This window comes from Diceros bicornis, chromosome 13 (genome assembly GCF_020826845.1).
Source record: "Diceros bicornis minor isolate mBicDic1 chromosome 13, mDicBic1.mat.cur, whole genome shotgun sequence".
Taxonomy (NCBI): Eukaryota; Metazoa; Chordata; class Mammalia; order Perissodactyla; family Rhinocerotidae; genus Diceros; species Diceros bicornis.
Genome location: NC_080752.1, coordinates 15,549,663 through 15,559,933, shown reverse-complemented (window position 1 = coordinate 15,559,933; position 10,271 = coordinate 15,549,663). Strand labels below are relative to the sequence as shown.

At 48.3% G+C, this 10,271-nt stretch overlaps 1 protein-coding gene across 1 annotated transcript; it reads left to right on the top strand.

Moving 5' to 3' along the window:
• Positions 1–1,273: 1,273 nt before the first annotated feature.
• CZIB (CXXC motif containing zinc binding protein) lies at positions 1,274–9,478 on the top strand. The gene is made up of 8 exons (XM_058552449.1): positions 1,274–1,431; positions 1,655–1,738; positions 2,817–2,873; positions 3,256–3,337; positions 3,550–3,581; positions 5,223–5,300; positions 5,976–6,041; positions 6,965–9,478. The coding sequence occupies exons 1-8, from the start codon at positions 1,426–1,428 to the stop codon at positions 7,040–7,042; spliced, it is 483 nt and encodes a 160-aa protein (XP_058408432.1). The 5' UTR covers positions 1,274–1,425; the 3' UTR covers positions 7,043–9,478.
• The last annotated feature ends 793 nt before the right edge of the window (positions 9,479–10,271 follow it).

Below are 10,271 nucleotides of genomic sequence, written 5' to 3'. Positions count from 1 at the left end.
AAGGAAATGATATTAATGAAGTGTTCTTAATTTTTTAGGTGTGAAATGGTATTGTGGGTTTTTTTTCTCCAGCTTTTTTTGAGATATAATTGAGGTTGGGGTTTTTTTAATCATCTTTTATAGATACACCTGTAGCTATTTCAGTATGGGGAAATACTTTGGTTTAAAGGGATAAAATGCCTGGTCTCATAAAAGTTTTCCAATAATCCACTTTAAAATCAGAATACCAACAGCCAGCCATTAAGAACTGAGACCTAGTTGGTACAGATAGTGTGAAGAATTTGTTCAGCAAGTAGGAACTTTTGCTGCTAAAGTGCATGGCTTCCTTAGGCAGATTGCTGGTTGAACAGACTGTGGGCGCTGAAAGGAACTGGGCCTTGATAAGCCTTATTTGACTAAGGGGAAGTGATTAGGCTAAGCTCACATCCCTTGTGACAGACCAAATTGGGACAAGTCCCAAGTCTTTTAACTCCTAGGCCATTGCTTGCTCACGCATACACGTGCACACACAAAGATTACAGTGCAGCAAGTCAGGTGCAGAGCTGGGGTCTGAGATGTCAGGGTCCCTGACTCCAGTGCACCCCCTGCTACAGAAGGTTACGTGGGGCAATGAGGAAAGTTGGTGGTAGACATCGAAAATAGTCACTCCAAATTTTAAAGAAATGACAGGACATCAGAAGGCTATAAAGGAGTCTCAAATTGGCTGTTCCTTGTAACACAACTCCTGTAAGGTCTCAAATGTGCCTTTGACAAGAGGACAGGTAAAAACGCTCACTAAATGCATGCTGTAAGGAAAAACGAGATGGGAGCCCAGAGAAGAGCCAGCTGAAGGGGAGTGTAGAGTCGTGGAGACCACCCTCTGGAGAGGGGCCTAGAGAGCAGGTCTCCTTGGGGAAAGAGGGAGGAGCAGTTTGGAGGAAAAGGCCCCATCCCTCAAGTCTTCCATGCTGGCCCTGGGCAGAAGGAACTGACGTGATCTAAGAAGCCTAGGAGGGCAGGCAGGGACCAAGTGCGAGGTTGGGTGAGGAACGCAGAGTAGTGAAGAACCAGCAAAGAGAAGTGAGCGGCAGGAAGAAGGCCTGGCAGAGGTTTCGGGCAGGGACTGTCTTGTTTGCTGCGACATCCCTTAAGACTAGCTTAGCGCTGGCACGAGATCGACGTTCACTGAATATCTGGAATTACTGATTTCCGGAGGCAGGCTTTCGCGGGTCGGACCACCAGCTAATTACATACTCCAGCTACCTCCGGAGGTTTCACGTCACCTAACGAAAAACCTCCCCTACCGGGGAAGCAGCGGAGCGCAAAGATCCCGCCCCCGCGCCCCGCCCGGCGCACGCGCGAGTTCCACACCACGGGTTTACGTTGCCATTTACGACCGGCCGGAAAGTAGCGGCCGCAGGCAGCGCCAGGCTGAGTTGGGCCGCCATGGGGGTGAGGCGGCGGCGAGCTGCCGCCGGGACAGGGACGGGGAGGTGGCAAGGTTCTGGGACGCAGGGGCTCGCGCCAGGAGGGAATGAGGGGAGTGGGCTCGCGCTGCGGAGGAGCTAGGGGCGGAGCTCGTGCAGAAGGGGCGGGGCAAGGGGCTGAGGCTGGGCGTGGGGCTGCGCTGCGCAGGCGCAGCTGATGCAGTCTCTCTGGCCTTCCTCTTTCGCAGAAAATCGCGCTGCAGCTCAAAGCCACGCTTGAGAACGTCACCCACCTCCGGCCTGTGGGCGAGGACTTCCGGTGGTACCTGAAGGTGTGGCTGGAGGGGCGGGGTCCTAGAGTGGAGAAGGATGGAGCGTCCGAGAGGCTGCAGGCGCTTCGAGGTTCCGGGTGGGGGCGCCAGGGGGCTGGGCCGGGGAAAAGGCTCCCCATCCTCGTCGCAGGGTTGAACAGGAGCTTTCTCCGGCAAAATGAGAAATGTGTAGTTATTAAATGTTCTTTTTTTTTCTGGGTAGAATTTTATGTTTACTTTTTAAATTTATTGGTTAATCCTTAATTGGCAGCGTCTTGGAACTCCTTTTGTAATTTTTCTCTGGTTAAATATGGTCTGTAAACAGACACTAAACTAAAGGCTACTTGAAGGTATCTTGTGATTATCTGGTAAGGTGAATAATTTCACCTTCAGTTTTATTTGTTGATTAGGTTTTATTTATTGTGAAGTAGTTGAATTTTGTGCCTGGCTCCACCTTACTTCCCCACCCATGCTGGTAAATCTGGTATCCTAGTGGCATGGTCTACCGAAGTCCCCTCTTACCCGAGCAGTTTGAGGCCCTTCACTCTCCCAGATCCCAGAGCTTCTGCTCTGTTTCCCTCCTGATCTAAATCCCAGCATCCTTCAGTACCTAGCAAAAGCCCTGTCTCTTTCAGGAAGCCTTTTGACCACCTTTATTTACAAATATTTTGAAGGCTGAGTGCCAGGGCTAATTTGGGGAATTGATGTTCTTTGGCTTCAAAAAGCACGGAGTCTAGAAGGAGACAGAAATAGTGTAACAACAGAGTGATAAGTACCTTTACCAGGGACCTACAGGGCCTGTGGCAACACGGGAAGCTCTAACGCAGCCGAGTGGGTGGGCGGGGAGTGGGTGGGGGGGCCTGTCGAGGCCATTTCTGTACCACTTGAGCTTTGAATTCCAAACCAGGCTGATACTTCTTGGAGGAGAGGGGTACACCAGCTCCAGAAACACATTGATTTGTTCTCTGTCCAGAGATAAATCTGGTTATGTCTTTGGTGGGGCTGGTTGTAAGGATGAGATGAAATTGACCCCTTCCCACCATCCTTACCCTTCCCTCAGTGGCCAGTTACTTTACTAATACTCTTTTTTCCCCCCAAGATGAAATGTGGCAACTGTGGTGAGATTTCAGAGAAGTGGCAATACATCCGGCTGATGGTAACTGCTCCCCCCACCACCATACACACACCCCTCTGGGTAGGGATTTGGGGAACCTGTGGCCCTAATCTCTCCTGTCTTTGGACCCTGCTTTTTGTGGTTTGGGAAGTCAGGCATTAGTGTGATCAACACTGGGAACAACAGGCTTCTTTGGGTTATGAGACAGAGTTCAAAATCAAGGAGAATCCCTTTCCTCAGTCTCAAGAAGCCTCCCCAGGATTCTTGTCCTGGCACGTCACTCACCCTCTCTGGGTCTTGTCTCTTCAACTGGATAATAAGTGGTGGTCTCTTCAACTGGAATAATAAGTGGTGGGACTGGGTCTCCTCAGGTCCCTTACGTTTAACTGATATGTGACTAGGGGTTCTGTTTACTCCTTGCCAGGACAATGTGGCACTGAAGGGAGGCCGTGGCAGTGCCTCTATGGTCCAGAAGTGCAAGCTGTGCTCGAGGGAAAACTCCATTGGTAGGTCAGGCCGTGAATACTGAGCTCTGCCAGGCTCGCCTAGCTTCCTGCTACCAGACTGAAAGCAGGCTCATGTTACCTGTGGGTGGACCCAGGCCTGAGGTGCCCAAGCTTCTGCGGCGGACTCTTTGTTTCCAAGAGCCACACCTGGGCACCTTAGTGGGACCAGGGTATGAACTCAAGTCAACTTTGTCTTCTCTTTTATGTTTCAGAGATTTTGAGCAGCACCATCAAATCTTACGATGTAAGTTTCCCGCTGTAGTGGCAGGTGCGGTGGGATTAAATCTAAGCTGGGAGCTAGGAGGTTTGGGATCTAGTTATATCTGCAGCAGAGTAACCTGCCATGGGACATTCATTCATGTATTTATTTGTTCATTCACTCACTCAGTCAGTCATTCGTTCACTCTATGGGTCATTTATTCACCCACTGACTGAGTGCTTGCTAGGGAAAAGACTCATCAACAGGCTATTGCAACCTTCTTACAAGCACTGGGCTGGGAGCTTGGGGGCCTCTCACCCAAGCTGGCCACTCATTTTCCATCACTGGGAGCACTTGCCTTGTTTGCCTCTTGGGGGACTAGTGAGCCTTCTCTGAAACCATGGGGGGGACAGTTCTTTGAATGGTGCATCCCATCCTCCATATTGTCGATATTATTATGTAGTTATCTATTACGGCGTAACAAATTAGTCCAAAGGTGAGGGGGGGTGTGCTTTGGGTCTCTTGGTTTAAAGGAGGGCATTTACTTGTATTCAATCCATTCTTTATTTGGATTTTTTTTTAGGTATCTGATTTATGCTAAATTCTTGGCTTTGCCTTGAAGTTAAAGAGAGAAATCATATGAGGACTTGCCCTCAAGTAAACCATACTCTAGTGGAAGAGACAGACCAGCAAACAAAAAATAAACTAGGGCCTACAGAGAAGTACCTCATCAGTGCCAGGCATGTGGTTGGTGTGCAGGAAATGATTTTACAGTGAAGGACAGAATGACAATGAATGTGGGGTGTGGTGCTTGCAGTCTCTGAGCCCATGGGTCTGGTAGGCATGAATTTCCTGGCTACACTACCCCACTCAGAGGTGCCCCCTACACATGCAAATCCCATTTCAAAGGCTTTAAGTCAGCCTCCTGCCTTCACTGCATGGCAGATGGTTAGCAAAAGGCTGCAGCTAACTGTATTGGGGCCGGTTGGATGATCTGGAGACTTTGTAGCTTAGTATTCTTGTTCATATATTTTTTTTTGGTGAAGAAGATTGGCCCTGAGCTAACATCTGTTGCCAGTCTTCCTCTCTTTGGTTGAGGAAGATTATCACTGAGCTAATATCTGTGCCAGTCTTCCTCTATTTTATGTGTGGGATGCCACCACAGCATGGCTTAATGAGCGGTGCGTAGGTCTGCACCAGGATCCGAACCTGCAAACCCCAGGGCACTGAAGTGGAGCGCGAGAACTTAACCACTATACCACCGGGCCAGCCCTTCTTGTTCATATTTTTGACGTTGATAATTTTATCCACCGTTTATTGAGCACAGTGTCGGGTACTATGCTGGGCACTTTACAAATATTTCAAATTCTCACACTAACTTTGCGGTGGTTTCCTCAGCTCCTTTTGACGGTCTTAGGCCCAGAGGGGAAGAGGGGCAGAGCCAGCCTCACGTCTAGGCAGGCTGACCCCAAAGTTCACTCTTTGTTGTGTAGCATCCATGTCTAAGAAGGTCTCGTGGGGAGCAGGTGCCCAAGGCAGGCTTCTTCCAGGAGGGGAGGAGTTGCTGCTGGGTCCCATTCTGGGCTCACAGGAGCAGTAAGGGCCCTCTTGGCAGGAAGGGCAGGGGCCATGGGGTCATCCTGAGAGCCCAATTCAGCTCACCTCCTCAACACACTTCCTTTCTAGGCTGAAGACAATGAGAAGTTCAAGACGATAGTAGAATTTGAGTGCCGGGGCCTTGAACCAGTTGATTTCCAGCCCCAGGTGCGTGTGCCTTCCTGGGGAACCTGTGTTTTTGGGGAGGGCATACAGGAAGTGACAGCAGAACTTTGCTTCCCACAGAGACCAAGAACTAGGAATTCTTTCTAAGAGGAATAACTGTCATTTATTAAGCACCTACTATATGTTGGGTACCATGCCTGTCTCTTTCACATGTTACCTCATTTAATCCTCACAGTAACCCTGTGAAGTTATTCATCCTATTTTTCAGATGAGGAAAGAACTTCAGAGATTTTGCCACTTGCCTAGGGTGACACAGTTAGTAAGCAACAGAGCTGTAACTTGAACCCAGGTCTAACTCCAGAGCCAGTGCTCATCTCACTTTGTTTTTGCGGCATTTTCACCTCACAGCAAATCTGTGAGGTAGGCAGAAGAGATAGTATTGTCATCCTGTTTCATAAATAAGAAAACTGAGGTCGAGAGAGGGAGGGATGTGCCCAGGGTCTTGCGGAAAATCAGAGGTAGTTGAAGAGTTTCCCCCCCCTCCTGCCTTCTGGTTCCAGGCTCTGATTTGGAGGAACTTATAGGACAGCTGCCCACACTGCGTCTCTGTCCTCCCATCCCAAAGGTGGTATGAAAAGAGCCAGATCCCTGGCAAGGCCTCACATGCCAGTCAGGTGCCTCCCCCGAGACTAACTGCTGCCTCCCTGTCACCTGCAGGCCGGGTTTGCTGCCGAGGGTGTGGAATCGGGGACAGTCTTCAGTGACATTAATCTGCAGGAGAAGGTACGGGACTTGGGGGCCTTGCAGGGTGCTGTAGGGCACCTGGTGGGAATTACCCTTTTAGTGAACAAGGCTCATCAGTGGAAAGCTGACTCTGCATTTTTGTGCTTTTTGTCGGTGAATTTGTTGTTTAAGATGGCCCAGGGTGTGGTGCTGAAGTGCTGTCTGGTGTTCCACGTGCCAGAAGGCTAGGATGTGCCTGATGGAGAAAATAAGTGTTGGATAAGCTTTGTTCAGGCAGGAGTGATAGTGCTGTTGGCTGTGAGCTCAATGTTAATGAATCAACAATATATATTAAATAAAGTGTTTTAAAACAGAAACATACGTAAAACTAGTTATGTATCCATTGGTGGAAAACAGTGTGACCAGAGGTTCACAGGAACCTAACCCGGTATTTCCCCTGGGAGCAGTGGTGCAGTGTTCACTAATTCATTGTTCATGGTGACTTTGTAGAATATAATTACCAGGAATAATGAGAATCGGCGGTGTTACTGGACATGTTACTGCCTTGCAGATAAGGAAGCCTTGTGGTCAGGCCTCAGGAAGGACAGACACTTCCTGCAGTCTGCGTAGCACCTAATACTAACAGTAGCTAGCGTTTCCTGAGCTCTTGTATATGCCCAGCACTAGGCTAAGTACTTTTACATGTGCTACTCGTCTGCTTCTTTGGACATTCAGCATGAAGTCTACTGTTGTCCCTTATTTTAATAGAGAACAGAACTGGGGCTCAGGGAAGTGAAGTGACTTGCTCAAAATCAAACAGCTGGAAGAGCTGAAAATCAGAGCAGTCTGGCTCTGTTCTGGGTCATCCATGTCCATGAATATCTGAGTCAGAGCCTGACCTGGGCCTTTTAAGCCCAAGTTCTCCACTCTCCACACTGTCCTAGGCTGCCTCATGAGGCTGACACTGCCGTTTTATTCCACAGGACTGGACTGACTATGACGAAAAGGCTCAGGAGTCTGTGGGAATCTACGAGGTCACCCACCAGTTTGTGAAGTGCTGAACCCTCTTCTTGCACACTTGCCTCCAAGAACTGAGAAGGGAAAGTGTGCCCCCAGCAGCTGAGCCCACTGAGGCTGGGTCCCTTCTCCCTCGTTTCCTGGCTGCTGTCCATGCCCTAATAGTCTGCATGCTGGGCTCTATCACAGCTTCCCAAGCCCTGCCAATAAAGCCCCTGTTTGTGCTGCACTTGTGCATGAAGGTAGAGTCAGGTAGCAGCCACTCCCTCTACAAATAAGAATTCATGTTGGAGGTCTTTGCCTGCTGGCGCCTTTCCGCAGTATAGAATCTTACACCTGATCCAATTTGCAAAATATGCAGGAGCACACAGCTCCTGAGGGCTCTCCAGCTCTTGGGGAATGGGCAGGTCAACCCAGAGGACCAAAGGTGTCAAGGCCAATGGACTGAGCCTGTAGAATGATGTCACAAGCCCAAAAGTCCTGAGCCCAAACACTGCATTGACCAGCTTGGCTCTCAGGTAAACCCAAGCATCTCTGTTAGCTGGTGTCACTTCATATTCCAGAGCCAAGAGGGACTTCAGAGACCAGCAGTCCAGTCCTGGCATGAATCTGCTCTCCAGAACTCCAGCCAGATGGTCCTCAGGACTCTGCTCACTTGCTGTAATGGGGCACTCCCCTCCCATGAGGGAAGTCAGGGTGAAAGTTCTTCCTTATGCTGAGTCAGCCTCTATGCTCCCTGTATCTTCCGCTAGTCCTAGTTTGTCCCCTTTGTGGCCATACTTCTGTGTTCTGCCTGGCCCGAACAGCCCTGTGGAGGTGTCAAGACAACAGTCACGGCCCCTAAGTCTCATGGGCCTGGTTCCTTGGGGCTGAAGATCCTACACACAGTGGACAGAGTTGTTCAGTGCACAGTCAGGACGTGAGGGCATGCTCATCCTTCACACTGGTGAATCTGCCATTTGGAAAACCTGTTATGAGTTTCTCCAGTGTTCTGCTGGAGCCTGGAATTCTTCAGTATCTTCATTTTCTGAGTGGCCCACTGGGAAAGGGTCTGCCCACTCCCAGGCTGGTTGTGGGGCACTAGGAAGGGGATCCTCAGATTTCAGGTAAAGCTGGCCATGTCCAGGGGTGATGAAGAGGTGTCTGCCTTGTCCCCTTTCCAGTCTGGCAGCCATACCGTGTTTCCTCTAGGTCTCCTGTGTTCCTGGCCCCTGGGCCTGCTCTTTTCTGCACCTAACAGAGTAGGGTGCTTTGGCCCTCCCTCAGGCAGCAGTCTACGTCTCCCCCCCTCCCCCACTGCCCCACCACACACACACTGGGTCCAGGCCACTGCCTAGCCTGGAAGGAAATAAGTAGAAGCATTAGGCTGGGTAAGCAGCCTTTCTGTTTTCAGTCTCTATACCAACCAGCCAGTGTGTGTTAACCTCATAAAGACAAACACTAAAAGGATCTCAAGGTTTTCTTTATATTTTAAATTATTTTCTCATCTTTCAGGAGGTAGGGGAACCCAAATAATCATTAACAGATTAAAGGAGAAATAAAATGGGTTATGTCAATAGATGCAGAAAAAGTATTCAGTAAAATTCAACACCCATTTCAACAAAAACAACAAACCATTGAAACTCTTAGCAAACTAGGAATAGAAAGAAACCACCCTAACCTTGCAAAGGACATCAACAGAAAACCTAGAGTGAATGAAATGTTTGAAGTATTCCATTCAAGATCCGAGTGAGATGAGGACACCCTCGATAGTGCTGTTCATCACTGTGCTGGAGGACCCACCCAGTGTGATCAGACGAAAGTAAGGTGAATGGATTGCAAAGGAAGAAACTCACTTTTCACAGATGACGCCTTTCCACTTAGAAAATCCAAAAGCATTAATTAGTACTGGATTGAAGATCAATATACAGACACCAAATGCATTTCAGTACACTGGCAATATGCAAAATACAATTCAAGAAAAAGGACCATTTATAATAGCAATGAAACCCCCAAAAGTAACTAAGAATTAAGTCTATCAAAGACATTCATGTCCTTAGTGGAGAAATTATTCAACTTTGCTGAAAGGTATTGAGGAAAGCCTAAATTAATGGAGACGTATACTATACTGATGGATGGGAAGACTTGATATTGTAAAGATCATTTTCAACAAATATATTTATAAAATTCTTGTTGAAAATTTCAACTTTGTTTAACAGAACTGAAGTTGATTCTGAAACCTATATGGTACGACACAGGTGGGAGACTTCCTCTACCAGATACCCCAATGTATTTATAAAGCAGTGGCAATTAAGCCACCATGATATTGCCACTGTGATACACAAATAGACCACTGGAACAGTAGATGAACAGACCCATGATGTATGAAACTGGTTAATGACAGGTGGTGGTGCAGATTGGTGGGGAAATTATCAACTCATCAATAAATGGTGCTGGGGCAACTGTTTAACTTTGTGCAATAAAATAAAATTGGAACCCTACTTCACTGCGCATACACAAGTCTATTCCAACGTTAGTTATCTTGATTGCTTTGGTTCAGCAGCATGTTGGGGTAGAAGAGCCCTGGGCTCAGTGTGTGACTCACTGTAAACTCCTGGGCAAGTACTTCCCCTCTCAGGACTTCATTTTCTCCATGTGAAAAATGAGGGCGCTTTAGCACTGACATTATGTTACTCAGTGAGATTAGTCAGAATGGTGGTGGCATGTCTGAGCCCTGCCCCTCATCACCAGGAAAGTTAGTTCCTGGCCCCGCACTCCAGGACAGCAGTCTCCTGTCCACGTAGTAGAAGTTACAGCTACTAGAAGTGGGGACAGTGGGAGATGAGACTGGTTGAGTTGTTAAGTCCCCTACCATCTCTTGTTTGGACATTCCATGTCTTCAGTATGCTTTTCTTACATCATCCCTGAACAGCTGTTTAAAAGATACCATCTTTATCCAATAGCATTTTTCTTAACTAGGGCTGTGTATAAGAACGTGGCTTTTAGTGAATTACAATGAGATGAAAGTTGGGTAAGGTTAGGCTGCAGTTCTCTTGTACAATAGTCATTTCTGTTGTTTCCCAGAAAGGGCAGAGGCACCCTGCAGGGTCTTTGCCTGCCTTGGCAGCCTGAGTGATCATTTCACAACGCTGTCCCCATTCCTCTGTCAGCCAGGTCCCCCTGGGCTGAGCCCTTTCCCTGGTTAGTCCATCAGAGCTCCAGAGGAGGCTGCTTTATGTCCGGCCTTCAGAAAGCTACAGTACTCACAATACTGGACATCTTCACTCTCCTGGC

What these genes read in the sequence shown, in the direction of transcription:
- CZIB (XM_058552449.1), top strand. An exon ending in GGCAATACATCCGGCTGATG is followed by an intron (nt 2,874 to 3,255) that starts GTAACTGCTCCC and finishes ACTCCTTGCCAG; the next exon opens with GACAATGTGGCACTGAAGGG. An exon ending in CTCGAGGGAAAACTCCATTG is followed by an intron (nt 3,338 to 3,549) that starts GTAGGTCAGGCC and finishes TTTATGTTTCAG; the next exon opens with AGATTTTGAGCAGCACCATC.